The 27,725-nt window shown below is 47.7% G+C and overlaps 1 protein-coding gene across 2 annotated transcripts; it reads left to right on the top strand.

Moving 5' to 3' along the window:
* Positions 1–58: 58 nt before the first annotated feature.
* On the top strand, positions 59–26,973 carry LOC143776673 (uncharacterized). Of its 2 annotated transcripts, none has more exons than XM_077266323.1 (7): positions 59–183; positions 15,047–15,116; positions 15,756–15,811; positions 15,912–16,074; positions 23,631–23,743; positions 24,290–24,336; positions 26,727–26,973. In XM_077266323.1, the coding sequence occupies exons 2-6, from the start codon at positions 15,053–15,055 to the stop codon at positions 24,311–24,313; spliced, it is 420 nt and encodes a 139-aa protein (XP_077122438.1). In that variant the 5' UTR covers positions 59–183; positions 15,047–15,052; the 3' UTR covers positions 24,314–24,336; positions 26,727–26,973. The 2 variants fall into 2 exon arrangements, with proteins under 2 accessions (XP_077122438.1, XP_077122440.1); XM_077266325.1 differs by having other exon boundaries at positions 15,924–16,074.
* Positions 26,974–27,725: the final 752 nt, after the last annotated feature.

Below are 27,725 nucleotides of genomic sequence, written 5' to 3' on the forward strand. Positions count from 1 at the left end.
ACTAACACTGATTGGCTGCAGCTTTGATTATACTCTCTGTCCATTGGCTGCACAGCTCAGCTCAGGTAAGAAGCTGTGCTGTGATTGGTGGAGAGTTTGCAGCGCGGTTGGTAACTGAAGAGTGGGCAGTCACTGTGAAGAACAGAGAAAGGTCCCGGCTCTGCTGCCTCTGGGCCAAATACAGTAAGTGACCTGTTTCCCTGAGTGGCGTTATGGCTCCTCACGGACTGGGCCCCTCCTGGCTCCTCACTGACTGGGCCCCTCCTGGCTCCTCACGGACTGGGCCCCTCCTGGCTCCTCACTGACTGGGCCCCTCCTGGCTCGTCACTGACTGGGCCCCTCCTGGCTCCTCACTGACTGGGCCCCTCCTGGCTCGTCACTGACTGGGCCCCTCCTGGCTCCTCACTGACTGGGCCTGTCCTGGCTCGTCACTGACTGGGCCTGTCCTGGCTCCTCACTGACTGGGCCCCTCCTGACACCAGCAATGTCAGTGGGGGGTCCACAGTAAAGGGTGACTCAGTGCGCCCCCATCTGGCTGGATTCACAGCTCCACTAATCAGGGCCGGGTGCAGGAGAGAACCGCTGAGGAAGAGCTGCCCCCCCCCCCCTGTCAGAGGAGCCGGAGCACAGCCGCAGTGTGTGACCCTGCTGTCTCCTGAGGGGAGCGGGGGAGGGGGTCTCTCTGCTGCAGGAGCCGGAGCACAGGTACAGGGTGGGGGGATTGCGGCCTGCACAGACCTATAGACCACAGTGTGCACAGCAGCCTGGTACAGAGGCAGGGAAACTGCTGCACATTGCAAACACCTCACTGCTGAGTGCACAGGACTGACACCTCATAGCCCAACACATAGGAAATAGCAGTGCACATAAGGCTTCTTTCACACTAGCGTCGTACTCGGCCCGTCGCACCGACGCTAGCGTTCTCTGCGCCGCACAACGGGTGCAGCGGATGCTGTTTTTCCATGCATCCGCTGCCCCATTGTGAGGTGCGGGGAGGAGGGGGCGGAGTTCCGGCCGCGCATGCGCGGTCGGAAATGGCGGTCCGTCGGCAGCAAAAAACGTTACATGTAACGTTTTTTGCAGCCGACGGTCCGCCACAACACGGCACAACCGTCGCACGACGGTTGCGACGTGTGGCAATGCGTCGGTAATGTTAGTCAATGGGGAAAAAACGCATCCTGCAAGCACTTTTGCAGGATGCGTTTTTTCGCCAAAACGACGCATTGCGACGTATTGCAAAAAAACGCTAGTGTGAAAGTAGCCTTATGTGTGTATAGCAGAGCTCTGTGCGTCTGTTATGCATCCATCTATCATGTGTCTATCCATCTCATACAGGTGCTTCTCCCAAAATTAGAATATCCTCAAATAGTGAATTTATTTCAGCTCTTCAATACAAAAAGTGAAACACATATATTACAAACAGAGTGATCTATTTCAAGTGTTTATTTCTGTTAAAGGGAATCTGTCACCCCCAAAATTCGCCTATAAACTTAAGGTACCGTCACATTTAGCGACGCTGCAGCGATCTAGACAACGATCCCGATCGCTGCAGCGTCGCTGTGTGGTCGCTGGAGAGCTGTCACACAGACAGCTCTCCAGCGACCAACGATGCCGAAGTCCCCGGGTAACCTGGGTAAACATCGGGTTACTAAGCGCAGGGCCGCGCTTAGTAACCCGATGTTTACCCTGGTTACCAGTGTAAATGTAAAAAAAAAAAAACACTACATACTTACATTCCGTGTCTGTCGCGTCCCCCGGCGTTCTGCTTCCCTGCACTGTAAGCGCCGGCCGTAAAGCAGAGCGGTGACGTCACCGCTGTGCCCTGCTTTACGGCCAGCCGGCGCTAGACGCTGGGGGATGCGACAGACACTGGAATGTAAGTATGTAGTGGGGTATTTTTTTACATTTACACTGGTAACCAGGGTAAATATCGGGTTACTAAGCGCGGCCCTGCGCTTAGTAACCAGATGTTTACCCTGGTTACCAGTGAAGACATCGCTGAATTGGCGTCACACACACCGATCCAGCGATGTCAGTGGGAGATCCAGCGACGAAATAAGGTGCTGGCCTTCTAGCTCCGACCAACGATGTCACAGCAGGATCCTGATCGCTGCTGCTTGTCAAACTCAACGATATCGCTATCCAGGACGCTGCAACGTCACGGATCGCTAGCGATATCGTTGTTAAGTGTGAAGGTACCTTAAGGCCACCGGCATCAGGGGCTTATCATCATGGGGTCACTGCCACAGCATCTGTCCCTAACCTGAAACAAAGCATTATCAGTAACCACCAGCTGGGAAAGTCCCTGCTGTATTGAGCATGCATCGGCTGCAATTCCTTCGTGTGCTCAGTACGAGCTCCCTTCTTACTGTGCAGTATTGAATTTCTCCGCGCACAGTGACAGTGCGCTCCTTCACCGACTGTGAGAAGTGAACTGTCAGTGACCATTGTAAGGAGATAACCTGGCAAGCAGAGACCAGCCCCAAAACAGACATCACTTGCATTGAGTGTCGGTACCAGAACAACAATCAACCTACCCATTTTTGGAATGGAGGGCTTGTCATGGAGGATGACCCTGGCTGCAGCATTTGGAGCAGAGGGAAATGTCCTCATTGTCGCTGAAGAGCACACTGAATTTGCATGAATCGTTCAGCAGAAAGATAGTTGGGCCCAGGGAGAAAACCGGGGCGGCACAGGCTCATGTGCAGGTAGAGAGCCCACAGGAGAGCATGATTGGAGAGAAAGTGGAGGCGTGGGCTGCTGCACTGGGCTAGGCCACAGGGAGGCTGGGCCGAAATTAGAGAATTAAAGAATGGCCTGCGAGCCTGCTAGGCCGCAGTAGAAGACGGGACCTAAAATGAGGCCCTGCTGCAGGGGGAAAAGCTCACATGGAAGCCTACTAGCCAAGACCTAAGTTAGAGACCCGGCTTTAGCGAAAGACCTGGAAGGTTGTGGGAATCATGAAGAAGCCAGGACTAAAGTAGGGATCAGTTAGACAGTGACAGTGGAGACTGCGAGATGGCGCCAAAAAGAATTGGAACGATGTGACGTAGATGCCAGGGCACAGGGTGCCCACTGTGGACAGGCAGAAGAGGTGGCCTAGAAAAAAACAGTATATACACACGTGGTTAAAATTGTTGGTACCCATCGTTTAATGACAGAAAAACCCACAATGGTCACAGAAATAACTTGAATAATGACAAAAGTAATAAAAAGTAAAAGATCTATGAAAATGAGCAAAAAGTCAGACATTGCTTTTCAACCATGATTCCACAGAATTAAAAAAAATAAAACTCATGAAATAGGCCTAGACAGAAATGATGGTACCCCTGAAAATAATGTGACAAAAGGGACATGTTAAATCAATGTGTGTCCAAAAATTTGCATCACTAATGTCTACAATCTGGGAATGATGGTACCCTTAACTTAATATTTTGTTGCACAACCTTTTGAGGCAATCACTGCAATCAAACGATTTCTGTTACTGTCAATGAGACTTCTGCACCTCTCGACAGGTATTTTGGCCCACTCCTCAAGAGCAAACTGCTCCAGTTGTCTCGTGTTTGAAGGTTGCCTTTTCCAGACGTCATGTTTCAGCTCTTTCCAAAGATGCTCAATAGGATTTAGGTCAGGACTCATAGAAGGCCACTTCAGAATAGTCAAATGTTTTCCTCCTAGCCATTCTTGGATGTTTTTAGCTGTGTGTTTTGGGCCATTATCCTGTTGCAAGACCCATGACCTGCGACTGAGACCAAGCTTTCTGACACTGGGCAGCACATTTCTCTCTAGAATCCCTTGATAGTCTTGAGATTTCATTGTGTTCTGCACAGATTCTAGACACCCTGTGCCAGCTGCAGCAAAGCAGCCCCAGAACATAACAGAGCCTCCTCCATCTTTCACAGTAGGGACAGTGTTCTTTTCTCCTACACCTCATTGGGGGACACAGGACCATGGGTGTTATGCTGCTGCCACTAAGTAAACAGAAAGATTAACTCCTCTGCAGTATACACCCCTTCACTGGCTACAATTCAACCAGTTCTTGCTTAGTGTCTATAGGAGGCACTTGGGCCTGTTTTCAGACCCCAACTTATTTTAATTTTTATTTTAATTTTTATTTTTCTGTAAATTTTTATTCAACGGAGTGAAGGGGGCGACGGATCCCTTTTATAGGGCCCGCTCTCCCCCGAACCAGCATCTGGCGAGCACGGCGAGTATACCTCCCCGTCCCTCTCCTGCGATGTTGGAGCACGCCAATTTTTACGGGGGCGACGGTTTCCATCTTTGGTCCCGATCTCCCCTCCCCCCTACAAGACGACGAGTACATAGAGCCTGCTCTAATGTACCTCTCCGGGGGCCCGACAGACAAGGCCCACACTGCATGGCGTTGCAGAAAAGGATTCCAGAAGAGGATGGAAGCTGAAAGGGGGGCACCAAATGGGAACTGCAGCAGGCACAGGATGGATGGAGCGCGCAGGTGACGGGGTCCTGCATTACCGGAGGGCACTGTGAGTACACATCCCTCCTGCGCTCCAAAGCTCTATGGGGACAGGCCCCGGCGGTACTTGCGGCAGAGTCCCTGGGGAGAGGCGTCGGGGGTCTGCGGTGGTCAGCGATGCTCCGTTGCGGCCGCTGCCGTGCATTGCCGGGCAGGCCGGAAATTTAGTCCCCGGCTTTTCAGCCGGAGTAGGCCGCAGTGGGCAGATCCCTCCCACGGCCGTAACCCCGCCCCCTATATCGGAGCTTCTCATCTGGGCCGAGAAGCGCCCTGCAGATCTCGGGGGCCATATTGCCATCTCTCTGCAAGGTGGCCCACGCTGACCAGGAACCGCCACGGCTACATTCCTCCCCGGGGACACAGGCACAGGACCGTGGGTAAGCTGCTTCAAGAAAGCTTAACCCTTCCCTGCGTATACTGCCCCGCTCTGTCTCTAAAGACACTATGTCTCAATCCAAGGAGACTAAAAAGGGTAACAAGAAGCACACAGTGTTTTTCACTGTATGTGCCACTTGCAATGCGGCCCTGCCCCGAGCTCACAGTAACCCGTTGTTGTGTGCAGCCGCCTCCCGCCGATGCCGTCGACCCTGTAGAGCCTAGCCCCCCTGAGTGGGCAGCTTGTCTGTCACGATCTATGGCTTCCCTAGTCAGGGCAATTGACTTCCTCCGGGGCCCCCCTTCAAGTCAGACCGCGGAGGATTCGGGCGACGGTACGGATACGTCCACCAGCAGGGGGCGTACTCTGTCACTTTCTACTCGGGGTTCCAGAAAACGTACCCATGCTCCATCCCCTGACCACGGGCCAGTTGGTTTTTCAGCGTCGGCGAGCTTCGCTTCCCGGTCCCCTTCTCCAGACAACCCAAACGACTCTGAATATGAGTCTGACGATTCCTACATTCAGGATTCCTCCACCTCCCAAGAGACACTCGATTCTCTCATCGAAGTGGTCAACCAGACCCTGAAGGTGGCCGAGGAATCCGTATCTACACCCGAACACGTGGTGTCGTTCAAAAAGACTAAACGTGTCCCAAAGGTTTTTGTCACTCATCCTGAGTTCAAGGAGATTGTACAAAAACACAGGGACCGTCCCGATAAATGCTTCATGGGCCAAAAGCCCATCGAGGCCAAATATCCTTTTCCTCAGGAACTAATCAAGGACTGGCTGCAGTCCCCCTCAGTGGACCCTGCTGTGTCACATCTCGCTTCCAAAACCATCCTGTCCCTGTCAGACGGCTCCTCGGTTAAGAACCCCTCTGACCGTCAGATTGATTATCTGGCTCGCTCCGTCTTCGAAGCCACAGGAGCCTCTCTCTTCTCATCTTTCGCTGCCTCTTGGGTGGCTAAGGCTATGGTCGCTTGGGCCGAGACGATTTCCACGACCATCCAAGTAGGCGATCAACCTAGCTAACCAGATAGCCCAGGCTGGGGATTTCATAGTCAACGCCTCAATAGACGCAGCCAATTGCGCTGCACAGGCAGCCGCGAATGCAATCTCCATTAGAAGAGCCCTGTGGCTCAGGGATTGGCGAGCAGATTCGGCTTCCAAGCGCTCTTTGACATCTCTGCCCTATGAGTCGGGTCATTTATTTGGAGAAAAATTAGACCAAATAATCTCGGATGCCACTGGGGGAAAAAGTAAATTTCTCCCCCAGCAAAAGCCTACCAGGCCGTTTCGGTATCAACAACAATCCCGATTTCGGCCCTTTCGTAACAATACCAACTGGTCATCTACATCCTCTGCCTCCGCATCAGGACGAGGCTCGCGTGGTGACCGAGGCTCCCAGGTCTCTTACAGACCTAACTGTAACTGGAAGCCCAGACCGAGACCACCCGGGTCTAAGGGATCCAGATCCCTTAGATTCTCCACTCAATGACTCCTTGCAACATCCGGGGGGCACCAACAAAGTAGGAGGGCATCTCCTTTTGTTCCGTCAAGCCTGGCTCTCGGTCGTTTCCGACGAGTGGGTCAGGGAACTGGTGTCCACCGGATACAAAATAGAATTTTCCTCCCCCCCCCCCCCACACACTTCTTCCAGTCTTGCCCTCCCAAATCGAAGACAACAGCCTTTCTCCAGGCCATACGGCCACTACAAAGGGACGGAGTCATCATTCCTTTTCCCCCAGACCAAAGGTTCAAAGGGTTCTACTCGAACCTATTCGTGGTCCCAAAGAAGGACGGATCGCTGCGTCCGATTCTGGACCTGAAACTTCTAAACAAATTTGTCAAAATTCGACATTTCAGAATGGAATCCCTCCATTCTGTGGTCGCGTCCATGGAAAAAGGAGAATTCCTGGCGTCCATAGACATCAAGGATGCTTACCTCCACATCCCAATCTTTCCTCCGCATCAGCAGTTCCTCCGCTTCGCATTTCGCGGAGAACACTTCCAGTTTGTGGCCTTGCCTTTCGGTCTCGCCACTTCTCCCAGAGTCTTCACGAAGGTCATGGCAGCTGCCATAGCCATTCTTCATTCCAGGGGAGTGGTGGTACTTCCGTACTTGGACGACCTACTGATAAAAGGTTCATCTTACCCAGCCTGCGAAGAGTCCGTCGTTCTCACAGTGGATACACTTTCTCGCCTGGGTTGGAAGATAAACTTCGAAAAATCCTCTCCGATTCCGGCCCAACGGATCTCCTTCCTTGGAATGACACTGGACACTTCTCGCGGTCTGGTCATTCTCCCTCAAGACAAGGCCTTGGCCTTGCAGCAGGGAGCTCAGAGTCTTTCCGGTCCAGTCTCCCACTCCATCCTTTTCAGCATGCGCATTCTCGGGCAGATGGTAGCAGCCATGGAAGCGGTTCCATTCGCGCAATTTCACCTCCGTCCCCTACAGCATGCGCTACTGTTGGCGTGGGACGGCAACCCGTCCTCCCTCGACCGCCGCTTCACTCTGTCCCCACGGGTCAGGAAGACCCTCAGGTGGTGGACGCTGAAGTCCTCCCTAATCCAGGGAAGGTCTTTTCTCCCAGTGCGGTGGCTGGTGGTGACCACCGATGCCAGCCTCATGGGCTGGGGGACGGTTTTCAATCACAGCACAAGGGCAGTGATCCACTCGAGAGTCTCGCCTTTCCATCAATCTTCTGGAGATATGAGCTATCAGGCTAGCGTTGTTCCGGTTTCACCATCTTCAGAATCCAGTCCTGACAACGCCACGGCCGTGGCGTACATCAACCCGCCAAGGGGGAACCCACAGCAAGACAGCTATGCTTGAGGTGTCCCACATCCTGCGTTGGGCCGAGTCCAACCATTCGCCCATCTCGGCGATCCACATACCAGGTGTGGAGAATTGGGTGGCGGACTTCCTCAGCCGCCAGGGTCTCGCCTCGAGCGAGTGGTCCCTTCACCCGGAGGTTTTCCAGCAGATTTGTCATCGCTGGGGGACCCCGGATCTGGATCTCATGGCATCCAGGTTGAACAACAAGGTTCCACAGTTCTTTGCATGGTCACTCGACCCACGGGCCATCGGAGTAGACCCCCTGGTCCTGCCGTGGCGTCAATACCGCCTCCCGTACATTTTTTCCCCCTCTTCCCCTGCTACCGAGGGTCATCAAGAAGATGAGGGCAGAGGGGGTACCGGTGATCCTCGTCGCGCCGGACTGGCCGCGCCGAGCATGGTACGCGGAACTGGTTCAGCTAGTCGCCGACATCCCCTGGCGTCTTCCAGATCGCGTGGATCTTCTCTCACAGGGCCCGATTTACCACCAAAACTCAGGGGCCCTGTCTTTGACGGCCTGGCCGTTGAATCATGGATTCTAGGCCAAGCGGGTTTCTCTCCCAAGGTGTCTTCCACTATGATCAGGGCTAGGAAACCTGTGTCCATGCGCAGTTACCACCGTACCTGCCGAATTTTCTTCTCATGGTGCGACGCACAACGACGATCTCCTCTGGTATTTTCTATCCCTGCCATATTGGATTTTCTCCAATCTGGACTAGAGTTGGGACTTGCACTTAGCTCTCTAAAAGGTCAGGTTTCGGCATTGTCAGTCCTTTTCCAACGAAAGATTGCCAATAGATTGCCGGTGAAGACTTTTTTCCAGGGAGTTTCCCGTGTGGCGCCTCCCTACAAAATGCCTTTGGATCCGTGGGATCTTAATTTAGTCCTCGGAGCTCTTCAGGAGACTCCCTTCGAACCGCTACAGGACGTTTCCCTGACCTTCCTCTCCTGGAAGGTAGTTTTCCTAGTGGCTATTACGTCCATCAGACGGGTTTCGGAGCTGGCGGCACTCTCCTGCCGCCCTCCGTTTCTAATTTTTCATCCGGACAAGGCAGTATTGAGGACCTCTCCTGCTTTTCTGCCCAAGGTCGTTTCTTCTTTCCACCTCAATGAGGAGATTGTTCTGCCTTCGTTCTGTCCGGCACCAGTCCATCGCATCGAAAAGGCTCTGCACACTCTTGATGTGGTAAGGGTTCTTCGACGGTACGTCTCTCGGACGGCTCCCTTCCGCACGCAGGATGTCCTGTTTGTACTTCCAGAGGGACCAAGGAGGGGTTCTCCCGCTTCCAAAGCTACTCTAGCCAAATGGATTCGGTCGGCTATTCAAGAATCCTATCGTGTCAAAGGTGTTCCTATCCCATAAGGGATTAAGGCCCATTCTACTCGGTCGGTGGGCGCCTCGTGGGCCATTCGGCACCAGGCGTCAGCACAGCAGGTCTGCAAGGCTGCGACATGGTCCAGTTTGCACACTTTTACCAAACATTACCACATTCATTCTCTCTCTTTTGCAGACGCCGCCCTTGGCAGGCGCATTCTACAATCGGCAGTACCTTAGCCATAAGCCAGTGGTACATGGGGTATTAGCATATGTTGCTCTCCACCCAGGGACTGCTTTGGGACGTCCCATGGTCCTGTGTCCCCCAATGAGGCGTAGGAGAAAAGGAGATTTTTGTGTACTCACTGTAAAATCTTTTTCTCCGAGCCAATCATTGGGGGACACAGCACCCACCCTGTTAGCCTTTTTGGCTTGTTGTTACTTCCTTGGCTTTGACATACGGTAGTTTGTCATTTGTTCATGCTCCTACTGCTTTACTACCGAACTGGTTGAATTGTAGCCAGTGAAGGGGTGTATACTGCAGAGGAGGAGTTAATCTTTCTGTTTACTTAGTGTCCTCCTAGTGGCAGCAGCATAACACCCATGGTCCTGTGTCCCCCAATGATTGGCTCGGAGAAAAAGATTTTACGGTGAGTATACAAAAATCTCCTTTTCTTGATATGCCTCATTTTTCCATCTGTGAATATAGAGCTGATGTGCCTTGCCAAAAAGTTCCATTTTTGTCACATCTGTCCATAGGACATTCTCCCAGAAGTTTTGTGGCTTGTCAACATGTAGTTTGGCAAATTCCAATCTGGCTTTTTTATGATTTTTTTTCAACAATGGTGTCCTCCATGGTCATCTCCCATGAAGTCCACTTTGGCTTATACAACAACGGATGGTGCGATGTGACACTGATGATCCTCAAGCTTGAAGTTCACCTTTAAGCTGTTTAAAAGTTTTTCTGGGCTCTTATGTTGCCATTCGTATTATCCGTCTCTTTGATTTGTCATCAATTTTCCTCCTGCGGCCACGTTCAGGAAGGTTGGCTACAGTCCCACGGATCTTACATTTCTGAATAATATGTGCAACTGTAGTCACAGGGACATCAAGCTGCTTAGAGATGGTCTTATAACTTTTACCTTTAGCATGTTTGTCTATAATTTTCTTTCTAATCCCCTGAGACAACTCTTTCCTTCGCTTTCTCTGGTCCATGTTGAGTGTGATACACACCATATCACCAAACAGCACAGTGAGTATCTGTAGCCCTATATACAGGCCCACTCACTGATTCCAAGATTGTAGACACCTGTGAAGCTAGTTAGTGGACACACCACGATTTAACATGTCCCTTTTGTCACATTATTTTCAGAGGTACCATCATTTCTGTCCAGGACTATTTCATGAGGTTTTTTTTTTTTTGTTTTTTTGTGGAAGCATGGTTGAAAAGCAATGTCTGACTTTCATTTGTTCAATTTCATAGATCTTTTATTTATTACTTTTGTCAGATTCAAATTATTTCTGTGACCATTGTGGGTTTTTCTGTCGTTACACGAGGGGTACCAACAATTTTGACCATGTCTGTATGATCACTGGGGGCAGAAACCATGTGGAGCCAGCACAATGCAGCAGGACACAAGGAGGGGGCCATACTTTCATATGGTATGTTCATCCAGCTCTCCTACTATGAAGTGCACATAATACATCACCCAGCTTTGCACATAGACTTCCCTGCTCTTTACTTTCATATGGTATGCCTTTCAGCTAACCCCAGCTTGCCCTGTGTTATTTATGACATTGTTTACTTAGGCTTGATTGTATGCATCTGGTCCACCCTTAATTCTCTGACCAAGATGAGCAGAGACCACTCCTCTCTGCTCCACACCTGAACGCACTTAGTTTTCCATATATTGCATAGCACAAGTCTGCATGACTTCAGTCTGCAGTGTGATTTCTAGAAGTGTGTTCTAAAAGTGTAGATTACATTAGAATTAAAACCTGAATTGAACCTGAAGGGAACTGAAGGTAACTGGCCAGTCACTGTAAACAATGTTTCTGTTGTCACTTTTACCCCTATATTCTTTCACTTTCTGCTACCTCCCCCAATCCCCACACCAAGTAAGGAACTGTTCATCTCCTCTTCAATCCTCCCCATCCATCTCACCTCCTCCTCAGAACTGTTCCTTAACATACAATCCTCTGTCTCAAAGCACAGGCAGCCCCCTCACGCCCTCTCCTGCTCCCACCTGCTAACACTTTCTCTGCTCCTTCTCACTGCTGGTGATATCTCTCCAAATCCTGGTCCTCCTCACCATATTCCCACAGTCATTTCTACCTCCCACCCACGCTCCATCACAAACTTCCGTAACCTCTCTAACCTTATACCCATTCACCCAGCCTCCGCTTCCCCAGTCCCACTAACAGGAGCTCTGTGGAACGCTCGCTCTGTCTGTAACAAGCTTTCCTACATCCATGATCTTTTTGTTACTACCAAACTTTCCTTCCTCGCCATCACCGAAACCTGGCTCACCCCTTCTTACACAGCCTCTCCTGCTGCACTCTCTTACGGTGGCTTCCACCTTTCTCACACACCCCGCCCCAGCAGCAAGCATGGCGGAGGAGTTGGTTTTCTCCTGTCAGATAACTGCTCCTTCACCCCAATCCCACTGCCACCCTCTGTTACCCTCCCTTCCTTTGAGGTGCACTCTGTGTGCATCTACTCCCCCTCCAACCTCCAACTGGCTGTCATTTACCGCCCCCCAGGGCCAGCCACCATCTTCTTTGACCACTTCACCACCTGGCTACTTCATTGCCTTTCTGCAGACATCCCCACTATCATCATGGGTGATTTCAACATCCCCATTGACACTTCCCTCTCAGCTGCCACTAAACTTCTATCTCTCTCTTCCTCCTTCGGCCTCACTCAATGGTCTTCTGCAGCCACTCACAAAGATGGTCACACACTGGACCTCATCTTCACCCGCCTCTGCTCCCTATCTAACCTCTCTAACTCACCTCTTCCACTCTCTGACCACTACCTTCTCACAGTCTCATCTCTCTCCACTCCATGTCTACAATCCCCACCCCACAAACTTTCACACCCTCGCAGAAATCTTAAACATCTTGACCTACATTCATTCTCTGAATCCCTCCTCCCTCTCACAGACATAAGTTCCATACACAATGCGGATGACGCTGTCGCTCTATATAACACCACAATAGCTGTAGCTTTGGAATCTGCTGCCCCACTTACACATACCAAAGCTCGCAAAATCAACAGACAGCCCTGGCACAGCAGCCTGACCAAAGAACTGAGGCGAGCTTCCAGGGCCGCTGAGCGCAGATGGAAAAGATCCCACTCCAACGACCACTTAATCACATTCAAACAGTCCCTCACTACTTTCAAGGCCACACTCGCCACAGCTGAACAAACCTACTTCTCATCTCTCATATCCTCCCTGTCTCACAACCCTAAACAGTTATTCAACACCTTCAATTCTCTCCTCCGTCCCCCAGCACCTCCTCCCTCCCCACTTATCTCTGCTGAAGACTTTGCCTCATTCTTCAAGCAGAAGATTGATAACATCAGAGACAGTTTTGGTCAACAAGCCCCAGAGCCCTTCCTCCCGAATTCCCAGCCCTCCACCTCCAAAACCAACTACTCCACCATTACAGAAGATCAATTCGCCACTCTACTCTCAAGATCGCATCTCACCACCTGTGCACTTGACCCGCTCCCATCCCACCTCATCCCAAACCTCACCACAATCTTCATCCCAACCCTAACCCATCTCTTCAACCTATCACTAACAACTGGTGTTTTCCCCTCAAGCTTTAAACATGCCTCCATCACACCTATCCTCAAAAAGCCCTCTCTTGACCCATCCTCTGTATCTAGCTATCGCCCTATATCACTTCTCCCCTATGCCTCAAAACTACTGGAACAACACGTCTACCTTGAACTGTCCTCCCATCTCTCTTCTTGCTCCCTCTTTGACCGCTTACAATCTGGCTTCCGGTCACACCATTCCACTGAAACTGCCCTAACTAAGGTCACCAATGACCTCTTAACCGCCAAGAGCAAGCGACACTACTCTGTTCTCCTCCTCCTCGACCTGTCGGCTGCCTTTGACACAGTGGACCATTCCCTATTATTACAGACCCTCTCATCGCTTGGCATCACAGACTTGGCCCTATCCTGGATCTCATCATACCTAACAGACCGGACATTCAGCGTCTCCCACTCACACACCACCTCCTCACCTCGCCCCCTATCTGTCGGAGTTCCTCAAGGTTTAGTCCTTGGGCCCCTGCTCTTCTCCATTTACACCTTTGGCCTGGGACAGCTCATAGAATCTCATGGCTTTCAGTATCACCTCTATGCTGATGACACACAGATCTACATCTCTGGACCAGATATCACCTCCCTACTAACCAGAATCCCTCAATGTCTGTCCACTATTTCATCCTTCTTCTCTGCTAGATTTCTGAAACTTAACATGGACAAAACAGAATTCATCATCTTTCCCCCTCCTCACGTGACCCCCCCAACGAACCTATCCATTACAGTAAATGGCTGCCCACTCTCCTCAGTCCCACAAGCTCGCTGCCTCGGGGTTATCCTTGACGCTGATCTCTCCTTCAAACCACATATCCAAGCCCTTTCCACTTCCTGCCGACTTCAACTCAAAAATATTGCACGAATCCGTACATTCCTCAACCAAGAATCTGCAAAAACCCTACTCCATGCCCTCATCATCTCTCGCCTTGACTACTGCAACCTCCTGCTCTGTGGCCTCCCCTCGAACACTCTCGCACCCCTCCAATCTATTCTAAACTCTGCTGCCCGACTAATCCACCTGTCCCCCCGCTATTCCCCGGCCTCTCCCCTCTGTCAATCCCTTCACTGGCTCCCCATTGCCCAGAGACTCCAGTACAAAACCCTAACCATGACGTACAAAGCCATCCACAACCTGTCTCCTCCTTACATCTGTGACCTCATCTCCCGGTACTTACCTACACGCAACCTCCGATCCTCACAAGATCTCCTTCTCTACTCCCCTCTTATCTCCTCTTCCCACAATCGTATACAAGATTTCTCTCGCGTATCACCCCTACTCTGGAACCCTCTACCACAACACATCAGACTCTCGCCTACCATCGAAACCTTCAAAAAGAATCTGAAGACCCACCTCTTCCGACAAGCCTACAACCTGCAGTAACCACCGATCAACCAACCGCTGCATGACCAGCTCTATCCTCGCCTACTGTATTCTCACCCATCCCTTGTAGATTGTGAGCCTTCGTGGGCAGGGTCCTCTCTCCTCCTGTACCAGTTATGACTTGTATTGTTTAAGATTATTGTACTTGTTTTTATTATGTATACCCCTCCTCACTTGTAAAGCGCCATGGAATAAATGGCGCTATAACAATAAATAATAATAATAATCACCTGTCCTAAAATGGGTTGATTCTGGAACACACAATCTTCTGATCTGGAGTTAGATATGATACCATTGAACCACAGAGGTGGGGTATCCTGGATTTTCTTCTCTCCGTGAAACTCACTATGCTTTGGGGGCAGACAGGAGACAAGGGGCACGGACCGTCTGCACCTGTACCGGAACGCCGACTGCATCAGGAAATGATCCTGCCATACAGACAAGAGACGATGTGGCCTGACCTAGTAAATATTTGCATTCACCATAAAAAAAACTAGTACTCTGTACAATTTCTCTGCTATTCCTCTTGGAAATGTTGACATCTGTCCAGAGAAAGACGTCATCCAGTTAGTGCTGACCCCATCAGACTGTAAAGACCCATCCTATTACTTGGTATTGTTGGCAGAAAAATTGGAGTATGTGCTCCTTCTAAATATCCATGAAAATCACTTCGATGTTGAGTCTGGTTTAGAAGGTTTGCCCGGCTGTATTATCGGAGTATGGGGGCGTGGGTGTAACCTAGTTTGTACTTGTCCCAACAGCCTTTAGAAGTTATTTCTATATTTTACTTATTCCACAGGGAAAAATGGAGAGTGTCCTATCAGGTCCGAAGACGGCGAGGAAAACTGCTGCCAAAGTCTCGGAAGATGGTAAATAATAGTCACCATGTGTGCAACTTCTAGAAAATGATTGCATTTTTAAGTCCCCTATTGGGATTTAAAAAAAATAAATAAATAAAACTTTAGTAAAATGTAAAAAAGAAACAAAACCACAAGAATATTAATACCCCTAATTGGTACAAAAACCAAAATGGTGAATAATAAAATAAATATAAAAATAATATAATGTTTTACTACTTTACAAAATATTAATAATTAAAAAAAAGCTAAGGTTAGTATCTGCATTACCGTTTTGGCCCACAAAATACCCAGCAGGCATTTTATAGCGACACTGTACACCATAGACACACATAAAGAAAACTATCCCCAAAAAATGACTATTGTTTTTTTTTTCCACAATGTGAAGAATTTCTCAATACATTATAAGATGACATTAAACAATACAACTTGTCCTGTGTTCGCAAAAAAAAAAAAGTCTTCATATGGGTATGTAAAGGTATAGCTTTTGAAGAGCAAGGAAGAAAAAAACTAAAAATCCGCTGCAAATAGACACTGAGCCCCAGATGAGTTATTACCTCAAAGCAGAATTTTGAACTGATAAATTGTAGTATAAATTTTTTTTTAATATGGACTGTAAGCTAATGGGTTAAGTCCTTGACTTTTTCCCAGTACCTGGAACAACTGGTGACTGTGCGGATGATGCAAGTGAGCCCCGAGATTCTCAGGTATGTGTCGCAAAGTGCTCTTCTATATACACTTCCATTCCTCTCATTGGACATTGTTCTAAGCGCTTCTTGAGTTGGTTTTTTTTACCAATTATTACAGCGTCTTCTGCAGGCCATACCTAAAAAACGAAAGTTTTGCTTAGACAAAAAAGACAAGACCACTCCAGCTAATGAGAGTACCGAAAAGCAAAGTGGAAAGAAGGCCAAAGTTCAAACAGAGCCGGCAGCAAAGCCAACGCCACCTGCCCGGATCACCCCAGCAGGTCAGTACAGTTGGGATTCAGGAACCAAACATTGAATTGTATGGTTTTCTGGGATTTCTGTAAAAACTAGGTAAAGAGTATAAAGCCGCATTTAAAGAGGACTTGTCACTTGCTGAAAAAAAATGAAATACCTTGTAAAAATCTCTACGCTTCCCTGATTCTCTCGCCCTTTTCCGTTGCGCTCTGCGTTACTCCATTGCAGAGATATTCACATTTGTTGCTTTTGGAGCGCGGTATGTGAAATCTCTGCTTGCAGTCCAACTAAGCGTTTCTTCACAATCTTTTCTTTAAAAAAAAAAATGACTACACAGACGTAATTATTTTTTTACAACAAGCAACTTTTTAAAAGCTGTAAAATATGAAACAAACTAAATATAGTTTGTATATTTGTACCCACTGTAGTCTGTTGTGAAATTGGATTTTGGGCTCCCCCTGTGGCCACTGGTGGAATTGAACTGGTGTGCATCATCCTCTCTGTTCACCTGTTTCCATCAGGATGTGGGAGTCGCTATTTAGCCTTGCTCCTCTGTCACTTCCATGCCGGTCAACATTGTAATCAGAAGCCTTTCTGTGCATGTTCCTGCTGCTAGACAACTCCCAGCTAAGTTGGACTTTAGTCCTTGTTTGTTTTTGCATTTTGTTCCAGTTCACAGCTGCAGTTTCGTTTCTGTGTCTGGAAAGCTCTTGTGATCTGAAATTGCCACTCTGATGTTATGAGTTAATACTAGAGTCTTAAAGTAATTTCAGGATGGTGTTTTGATAGGGTTTTCAGCTGACCATGAAAGTGCCCTTTCTGTCTTCCTGCTATCTAGTAAGCGGACCTCAATTTTGCTAAACCTATTTTCATACTACGTTTGTCATTTCATCTAAAATCACCGCCAATATTTGTGGGGGCCTCTGTCTGCCTTTCGGGGAAATTTCTCTAGAGGTGAGCCAGGACTATATTTTCCTCTGCCAGGATTAGTTAGTCCTCCGGCCGGCGCTGGGCGTCTAGGGATAAAACGCAGGCAACGCTACCCGGCTACTGTTAGTTGTGCGGCAGGTTTAGTTCATGGTCAGTTTAAGTTTCCATCCTTCCAAGAGCTAGTTCTTATGTTTGCTGGGCTATGTTCTCTTGCCATTGAGAACCATAACAGTTTGACCGGCCCAAAAAATTGACAGAGAAAGGAGAGAAAGGAGAAGTCTGCTGAAGATTTTTTTTTTTTTTTTCTCAGTTCTGAGTGTGCTTGTAATTGAATCTCTTGCAAGTCTGCCTATATTGCAGCCTTTCTCTCTCTCTCTCCTTCTAATCCTGGAATGGCTCTGTGTTCACCTGTTTAAAATGGATATTCAGAGTTTAGCTGCAGGTTTGAATAATCTCACCACGAAAGTTCAAAATTTACAAGATTTTGTTGTTCATGTTCCTATATCTGAACCTAGAATTCCTTTGCCTGAATTTTTCTCGGGGAATAGATCTTGCTTTCAAAATTTCAAAAATAATTGCAAGTTGTTTTTGTCCCTGAAATCTCGCTCTGCTGGAGATCCTGCTCAGCAGGTCAGGATTGTGATTTCCTTGCTCCGGGGCGACCCTCAGGATTGGGCTTTTGCATTGGCTCCAGGGGATCCTGCGTTGCTCAATGTGGATGCGTTTTTTCTGGCCTTGGGGTTGCTTTATGAGGAACCTCAGTTAGAACTTCAGGCGGAAAAGGCCTTGATGTCCCTATCTCAGGGGCAAGATGAAGCTGAAATATACTGCCAGAAATTCCGTAAATGGGCTGTGCTTACTCAGTGGAATGAGTGCGCCCTGGCGGCGAATTTCAGAGAGGGTCTCTCTGATGCCATTAAGGATGTTATGGTGGGGTTCCCTGTGCCTGCGGGTCTGAATGAGTCCATGACAATGGCTATCCAGATCGATAGGCGTCTGCGGGAGCGCAAACCTGTGCACCATTTGGCGGTGTCTACTGAGAAGACGCCAGAGAATATGCAATGTGATAGAATTCTGTCCAGAAGTAAACGGCAGAATTTTAGACGAAAAAATGGGTTGTGCTTCTATTGCGGTGATTCAACTCATGTTATATCAGCATGCTCTAAGCGTACTAAGAAGCTTGATAAGTCTGTTTCAATTGGCACTTTACAGTCTAGGTTTATTCTTTCTGTGACCCTGATTTGTTCTTTATCATCTATTACCGCGGATGCCTATGTCGACTCTGGCGCCGCTTTGAGTCTTATGGATTGGTCCTTTGCCAAACGCTGTGGGTATGATTTGGAGCCTCTTGAAACTCCTATACCCCTGAAGGGGATTGACTCCACCCCATTGGCTAGCAATAAACCACAATACTGGACACAAGTAACTATGCGGATTAATCCGGATCACCAGGAGATTATTCGCTTTCTTGTGCTGTATAACCTACATGATGTGTTGGTGCTTGGATTGCCATGGCTGCAATCTCATAACCCAGTCCTTGACTGGAAAGCTATGTCTGTGTTAAGCTGGGGATGTAAGGGGACGCATGGGGACGTACCTGTGGTTTCCATTTCATCATCTATTCCCTCTGAGATTCCTGAATTCTTGACTGAATATCGTGACGTTTTTGAAGAACCTAAGCTTGGTTCATTACCTCCGCACCGGGAGTGCGATTGTGCCATAGATTTGATTCCGGGTAGTAAATACCCTAAGGGTCGTTTATTTAATCTGTCTGTGCCTGAGCATGCTGCTATGCGAGAATATATAAAGGAGTCCTTGGAAAAGGGACATATTCGTCCTTCGTCATCTCCCTTAGGAGCCGGTTTTTTCTTTGTGGCTAAGAAAGATGGCTCTTTGAGGCCGTGCATTGATTATCGGCTTTTGAATAAAATCACGGTTAAATATCAATATCCGTTGCCACTGCTGACTGATTTGTTTGCTCGCATAAAGGGGGCCAAGTGGTTCTCTAAGATAGATCTCCGTGGGGCGTATAATTTGGTGCGAATTAAGCAGGGGGATGAGTGGAAAACCGCATTTAATACGCCCGAGGGCCACTTTGAGTATTTGGTGATGCCTTTTGGTCTTTCAAATGCCCCTTCAGTCTTTCAGTCCTTTATGCATGACATTTTCCGCGATTATTTGGATAAATTTATGATTGTGTATCTGGATGATATTTTGATTTTTTCGGATGACTGGGACTCTCATGTCCAGCAGGTCAGGAGGGTTTTTCAGGTTTTGCGGTCTAATTCCTTGTGTGTGAAGGGTTCTAAGTGCGTTTTTGGGGTTCAAAAGATTTCCTTTTTGGGATATATTTTTTCCCCCTCTTCCATCGAGATGGATCCTGTCAAGGTTCAGGCTATTTGTGATTGGACGCAACCCTCTTCTCTTAAGAGTCTTCAGAAATTTTTGGGCTTTGCTAACTTTTATCGTCGATTTATTGCTGGTTTTTCTGATGTTGTTAAGCCATTGACTGATTTGACTAAGAAGGGTGCTGATGTTGCTGATTGGTCCCCTGCTGCTGTGGAGGCCTTTCGGGAGCTTAAGCGCCGCTTTTCTTCCGCCCCTGTGTTGCGTCAGCCTGATGTTGCTCTTCCTTTTCAGGTTGAGGTCGACGCTTCTGAAATCGGAGCTGGGGCGGTTTTGTCGCAGAGAAGTTCCGATTGCTCCGTGATGAGACCTTGTGCTTTTTTCTCGCGTAAATTTTCGCCCGCCGAGCGGAATTATGATGTTGGGAATCGGGAGCTTTTGGCCATGAAGTGGGCTTTTGAGGAGTGGCGTCATTGGCTTGAGGGGGCTAGACATCAGGTGGTGGTATTGACTGACCACAAAAATCTAATTTATCTTGAGTCCGCCAGACGCCTGAATCCTAGACAGGCGCGCTGGTCGTTGTTTTTCTCTCGGTTTAATTTTGTGGTGTCCTACCTGCCGGGTTCTAAGAATGTTAAGGCGGATGCCCTTTCTAGGAGTTTTGAGCCTGACTCCCCTGGTAATTCTGAACCTACAGGTATCCTTAAGGATGGAGTGATATTGTCTGCCGTTTCTCCAGACCTGCGGCGGGCCTTGCAGGAGTTTCAGGCGGATAGACCTGATCGTTGCCCACCTGGTAGACTGTTTGTTCCTGATGATTGGACCAGTAAAGTCATTTCTGAGGTTCATTCTTCTGCGTTGGCAGGTCATCCTGGAATCTTTGGTACCAGGGATTTGGTGGCAAGGTCCTTCTGGTGGCCTTCCCTGTCTCGAGATGTGCGAGGCTTCGTGCAGTCTTGTGACGTTTGCGCTCGGGCCAAGCCTTGTTGTTCTCGGGCTAGTGGATTGTTGTTGCCCTTGCCTATCCCGAAGAGGCCCTGGACGCACATCTCGATGGATTTTATTTCGGATCTTCCTGTTTCTCAGAAGATGTCTGTCATCTGGGTGGTGTGTGATCGTTTCTCTAAGATGGTCCATTTGGTTCCCCTGCCTAAGTTGCCTTCTTCTTCCGAGTTGGTTCCTCTGTTTTTTCAAAATGTGGTCCGTTTGCATGGTATTCCGGAGAATATCGTTTGACAGAGGTACCCAATTCGTGTCTAGATTTTGGCGAGCATTCTGTGCTAGGATGGGCATAGATTTGTCTTTCTCGTCTGCTTTCCATCCTCAGACTAATGGCCAGACCGAGCGGACGAATCAGACCTTGGAGACATATTTGAGGTGTTTTGTGTCTGCAGATCAGGATGATTGGGTTGCTTTTTTGCCTTTAGCGGAGTTTGCCCTCAATAATCGGGCCAGCTCTGCCACCTTGGTGTCTCCCTTTTTCTGTAATTCGGGGTTTCATCCTCGATTTTCTTCTGGTCAGGTGGAATCTTCGGATTGTCCTGGAGTGGATGCTGTGGTGGAGAGGTTGCATCAGATTTGGGGGCAGGTGGTGGACAATTTGAAGTTGTCCCAGGAGAAGACTCAGCTTTTTGCCAACCGCCGGCGTCGGGTTGGTCCTCGGCTTTGTGTTGGGGACTTGGTGTGGTTGTCTTCTCGTTTTGTCCCTATGAGGGTTTCTTCTCCCAAGTTTAAGCCTCGGTTCATCGGCCCGTACAAGATATTGGAGATTCTTAACCCTGTGTCCTTCCGTTTGGACCTCCCTGCATCTTTTTCTATTCATAATGTTTTTCATCGGTCATTATTGCGCAGGTATGAGGTACCGGTTGTGCCTTCCGTTGAGCCTCCTGCTCCGGTGTTGGTTGAGGGCGAGTTGGAGTACGTTGTGGAAAAAATCTTGGACTCCCGTGTTTCCAGACGGAAACTCCAGTATCTGGTCAAATGGAAGGGATACGGTCAGGAGGATAATTCTTGGGTGACTGCCTCTGATGTTCATGCCTCCGATTTGGTCCGTGCCTTTCATAGGGCTCATCCTGATCGCCCTGGTGGTTCTGGTGAGGGTTCGGTGCCCCCTCCTTGAGGGGGGGGTACTGTTGTGAAATTGGATTTTGGGCTCCCCCTGTGGCCACTGGTGGAATTGAACTGGTGTGCATCATCCTCTCTGTTCACCTGTTTCCATCAGGATGTGGGAGTCGCTATTTAGCCTTGCTCCTCTGTCACTTCCATGCCGGTCAACATTGTAATCAGAAGCCTTTCTGTGCATGTTCCTGCTGCTAGACAACTCCCAGCTAAGTTGGACTTTAGTCCTTGTTTGTTTTTGCATTTTGTTCCAGTTCACAGCTGTAGTTTCGTTTCTGTGTCTGGAAAGCTCTTGTGATCTGAAATTGCCACTCTGATGTTATGAGTTAATACTAGAGTCTTAAAGTAATTTCAGGATGGTGTTTTGATAGGGTTTTCAGCTGACCATGAAAGTGCCCTTTCTGTCTTCCTGCTATCTAGTAAGCGGACCTCAATTTTGCTAAACCTATTTTCATACTACGTTTGTCATTTCATCTAAAATCACCGCCAATATTTGTGGGGGCCTCTGTCTGCCTTTCGGGGAAATTTCTCTAGAGGTGAGCCAGGACTATATTTTCCTCTGCCAGGATTAGTTAGTCCTCCGGCCGGCGCTGGGCGTCTAGGGATAAAACGCAGGCAACGCTACCCGGCTACTGTTAGTTGTGCGGCAGGTTTAGTTCATGGTCAGTTTAAGTTTCCATCCTTCCAAGAGCTAGTTCTTATGTTTGCTGGGCTATGTTCTCTTGCCATTGAGAACCATAACAGTAGTCATACTGAGGAATTGTGTTACCAGCTCATTTTTGCCTCACATTGAACACCATATAACCTAAAAAAAACAGTGGCGGAATTGCAAGTGTTTTTTTAATCCATTTCATCCCACTTGGAGGTTTTTTTTAACACATTATTCGGTGAAGGGACTGTTGCCATTAAAAGAACTAAAATCCCTCCTGCAAAAAATGAGCCCTCATGTGGGTATATCAGCGGAAAAATAACAAAAAAGTTATGGAAGAAGGGAAGGAGAACAGAAATAAATTAAAAATGAAGGAGATAAAGATTGTGGACACATTCAGAGACCTTTAAATGAAAGCATTTGATTGATTCTTTCAGTGAGCTCATTCTGACAGGAGTATTTTTAACTATTGTTTTCCTTCTTCGGAGCCACTCTCAGCTGATTTATGACCACATGAAAGTTGAGCTGAACTTTGTGGTCATAAGTCAGGTGAGAGAAGCTCAGAAGAAGGAAGATGAGTTGTTACACTCTCCTATCAGAATGAGCTCACTGATGGACTCTCAGTTGTCTCATTCTGGAACACAAGGACGACAAAAGACAAGCATTGCAAACGTTTTAATGGCACCCAATTACAAAAGTACATTTTTGCCCAAACATTTTTTGCTTAGCATCTGTTTATTTTCTTTCTCTAAAAGCTCTGCTGGACTCTGAAGAAGAGACGATTTTGACCCTGTTGGAGGGAAGGAGCCCCAAAAAGTCAAAATTGAAGAAAAATTCCTCTACAAAGATTAGGGATGTAGGGATTAGGGATAACAAACAAAAAAGCAAAGAAGGAGAAGAAAGTGATGGCGGAAGAGACCACCTGCCCTAAACCCACCAAAAAGAAGAAATCTGATAAGGACAAGAAAAGTGAGTGACTCTGTTAGGTTGGTCTGAGTGTCCCTTACAGATGAGCCGATCATTGGGTTTCCACGTGGGGAAGCTGCCCTCAGTGGGGCATAGGTCTGAAGAGGAGGTTTCCTCAGGTATGCTATTCAGGAGCGCAGTGCTCCTCTGCCTCCCAGCTTCCTGTGTAGCGGTGGATGGTGCGCTCCTGATGCATAGTTTGGAATAATGGCCCTAAAGGAGAGGCATCTTTGCAGCATCGATGGAGGGAAGGGGATACAGCCATCCGGCCAGCTTCAGAGTAGGGCTTGCAGTCACACGCTCCTTGCCAAGGATACCGGCCACTGCTGATAGGCTGCAGAGGTGGTCGGTAATCTAGGCAATAAGCAGTAAACTACAGAGTTAAAAATTCCTTCACTTTTGAGAACTGAGAGGATTTTTAATAAGAGGTAAATTGCAAAGTTACTTGTTTATTTCAATTTTAGACATTTAACAGGATGAAACAATCCCTTCAATATTCCTCTAGCGCCACCGCTGGTGAAATGAAATATATCTCAGCTACGGTATCTAATACAGAGATATTGTTCCCTGCAGAAGGCGGCGATAAAGCTAAAAAAGAAAGCAAGAAGCTGATGCAAGGTTCAGCAGCTTCATTTGGAGAGTCCGCAGATTCTCGAGTCGGGCTTCAATCAAAACTCAAGAAAAAGGCAAGTATCGGCTATATAGGTGAATATCGTCCTTAATATGGGGCAGCCCCCAGCTCTTGTTATTTCAGGGGTCCCTTGTAGATTAACACTAGTGGCTCCTCAGATTCAAGGACTTTTAGAGGACCGATCCACATGTCCAATTCGCCTCTTCAGCAGTGCTGCTCAGTGCCCACCACCACCGCTTACGGGGGCTATGGGCAATTCTCACCACACATGTTGGTTTGGGGTCATATATTACATGTTATACCCAGCTGGTGTCAGATCCAGTTTAACCCCTTCCCATCTGCTGCACATAGATCAGCTCTTTCCTCATTGATGGGTTAATACAATAAAATAAAAATTAACCATGAACCCCCGGCAGGACCCTGGTGAGAGGAGCAGGCGGCTCTCCTGGCATTTTATCTTCTGGTAGTAAATTAGTATTCCTTATGAATAGAATATAATAAAACGCTAGGACTTCTCGTAAAACCCTGCATTGTGCTATTCCTCTGTTATTCCTCCTGGAAATGGCTATACAATAATCTGTGTCTTTTTATATATCTACAGAAGGTAAAAGTTGACAAAGAATAACTAACTTGTTCATGGAAGCTAAGGTAAGTTTGATTTTTGTAGTTTGCTGTCATTTTACAAGTAAAAAGCAATATTCTGCTATTATTTGGCTTTTAGATGAAAACAACCATTCAATATGGATCCGAGACAAAAATAATGGTGTCATATCTCCTGCCCGTGTAACTTGCAATAATCTTGTATGTAGAGGGGATGCGGATCCTGCTTTTAGGATAACTTGGGCTCACGAATGGCTTCTGACATGTAGCCAAGTTGTGAATTATTTGATACAGAAACTTGCATCTTAAGTACAGTTATATGTAGGTGAATGAAGTGTAACAGCAGGTGAAAAAGTCTGGTTTGGAAGTGTGTAGCGTGGAGTGTCTGACGCGTTTCCGGCTGGTGCTAGGAGAGTTTCCAGTGTTGGTTTGTGATGGAAATGTATACATTCATATAGATCTCACTTGCATATATACTCACAGCTAATATATACACTATAATCAATTGCTTAACTTGACCCCATGAGCCAGATCAGCTCAAACCAGACAGCTCCTCGGCATTTCTAGACACCAAAAACAGGAACCAACACTAGATGTCTTGGCTGATGTCTAGATTTTTGCTGAATAGCAGGAAAAAACGACAGCTACTTATGAAGTGCTAACTCAGCTTGTTGTTATGCCTTAACCAGAATCTTTCATGTATTCAGACAACCAATAACAGAGGAGCTTGACAATATGGTGATTACCTAACCACCCCTTTCTATATGCAATTATAAAACCGTGTATGTACAATAAACCATCAGTATTGGTGGAATGTTATTCTGTCACGATGGTGTACAGTGTCATTCTTGATGAGCACTCAAAATACTCAGTTTTATTGGGAACAGCCGCATCACACACAGGGATAGATTTATCCAAACCAAATTTCCATAACATCTGGCGCCTGCACGCTGGGCAGTGGACAAAACACACGGGGACCATGCTGACCGGAGAGACAGGGGTGTCGGCCGCGGCCTTGGCTCACGGGACGGAGACTGCAGCTCCATAGTAAGGTAAGAAAATCTTGTCATCTTACCTGAATGTCCCTTGTGCCCAGTCCGGGTCTATACCTCTTGCCGGTCAGATGTGGTCACCACCGCATTCCCATGTAGTGTAAAAAGTCCACGCCTTTTCCAAACCCTGGGATATAAGTCAAGGTGTCTGCTGTGTGTCGTGTATGTGTTTTATGTCTGTGTAGATCCGGGAGATAGTTGGAACAGTGGCTGATTTGCTTGTGGTGGCTGGGAAACCGATAACAGGAAGTCAAATCGCTCGATAAGTTATCACAGATTCCCGTGCATAGGAGGGACAGGTGGTCCCAGACGTCCAGGCTCGGATGGTGATAACTTAGAGGGATACCACAGATTCCCATAGCCAGCGAGCCAGGCAGGACGACCGGAGCGGAGGGTGCTAAGCATTCCCACCTGCCACACAGGGGGCCCGAGCATTTGAGTGCTCTGTGCGATTGGCAGTTGTCACCGATGCAATGGATCAAGGGGGCTGGCTGGCTGACTTGTTTCAATGGCCAAGCCAGCCTCCTTGTCTCAGGTTTGTTGTTATGTTTAGGAACATTATCCAACCTCTAAAATTCTAGACCTATCTGTAGGCATAACTATGAGGTGGGACCCTTTGAGCCCCCCACTGATCTGCACAATGAGGCTGTGAAATGCCCTTTCTGAACAGAGAGGTGACTGCACTTGTGCACCTCAGCGCCATTCATTCTCCAGCAGACCCCTAGAGAAAGACCCCACACACGGAGCTGAAACATATCTGCTGTTGGTGAATATGGGATTCTTACTTTTTACTATTTTGAATGTGCTGTCTCTTTTTTAGATTTTTATATCTTTTGATAGGAAAGTTTGCCAGTTGGTACACATTTTTTTATCCTTTTTTAGTATACAACTTTAAAAGTTTCTTAAAAAGGACATAAATGTGTGCATGAATTTTTGTGTTTTTATATATGCCGCCGATCTCCTGAATCCGGCGTTGTTTTTCATTTGTTCCTGCTCCTCTCCATTCCTGAGCTATGGTTAAGTCTTCCCTGTATGTAAATCGTCCTGTTAGCCAACTGGGTGTGGTTCTCATAAAAATGCAAAGAGGAAAAAATAGGACCACGCCCGGTTGTCTAAAAAAAAAGACCAGATTTATATACTGGGAAAAGAGGGACATATCTCAGGAACGGAGAGGAGCAGGAACAAAAAGAAACACATCTCTGGATTCAGGAGAACAGCGGCATTTACACCAGGGAAAAATAATTAGATATTTCTGGCAAGTGATGGGTCTTACGAAAAGAGCTTGAGGATCCCCCGTCCCCATCACTATTATCCAGCCCTGTTTCATGCACTTGTCTGTCTTGATATCTTACAAGTAACATCTGATTATATTTTCCTTTCTTTCAGAACGTTGTTGGATGGAAGACTTTAGACTTCGTTATGTTTTATATGTATATTTTGCCTACATCGTTATGTCAGGCTAGTCAAAAGAAGATAATATTTTATTACTTTTAACTTTTAAAGCCTCTATTTAATGTTTAAAGCGTTACTCGGTTTGTAGTTGGTTTACTTTTTTTTCTTTGTTTTGTTTTTTACTTTTTATTGTACATGAGAAAAATAGAGTTCTGATACAATAAAGACTTCGTAGAGCTGTTCTGGTCGAAAGCTTTCATCACCTTTGTGCCGAATAGGAGCGTTAGATCGGTTGTGGCCTGAGCTCTGGGATATGCAGCAATCTACAAAATGGGAAACATCGGTCCTCAGGGTGCAACACTGGAGCGAAGAGTTTAAGGCTTCAGATGTGGGTTTTTTCCACATACGCAGAATAATAGAACGGGGATCACGTGATTTTCACAGACCGATTGGCTGTGCATTTTGTGACTGGCTACGAGAAAATATGGCCTTGTAGATAGTGTTGAGCATTCCGATACTGCAAGTTTCGGGTATCGGCCGATATTTGCTGTATCGGAATTTCCGATACCGAGATCCGATACTTTTGTGGTATCGGGTATCGGGTATCGCAACAACATTAATGTAATAATGTGTAAAAGAGAGAATTAAAATAAAAAATATTGCTATACTCACCTCTCCGACGCAGCCTGGACCTCAGCGAGGGAACCGGCAGCGTTGTTTGTTTAAATTTCGCGCTTTTACTTGGTTACGTGAAGTCCCGGCTTGTGATTGGTCAGGGCGGCCATGTTGCCGGGACGCGGACCAATCACAGCAAGCCGTGACGAAATTACGTCACGGCTTGCTGTGATTGGTCCGCGTCCCGGCAACATGGCCGCCATTAACCAATCACAAGCCGTGACGTCACGGGAGGCTGGACATGCGCGTATTTTAAAAAGCGCGCGTGTCCAGCCTCCAGTGACGTCCCGGCTTATGATTGGTCACGGCGCCATGTTG

The sequence above is a fragment of the Ranitomeya variabilis genome, chromosome 5 (assembly GCF_051348905.1).
Source record: "Ranitomeya variabilis isolate aRanVar5 chromosome 5, aRanVar5.hap1, whole genome shotgun sequence".
Lineage (NCBI taxonomy): Eukaryota > Metazoa > Chordata > Amphibia > Anura > Dendrobatidae > Ranitomeya > Ranitomeya variabilis.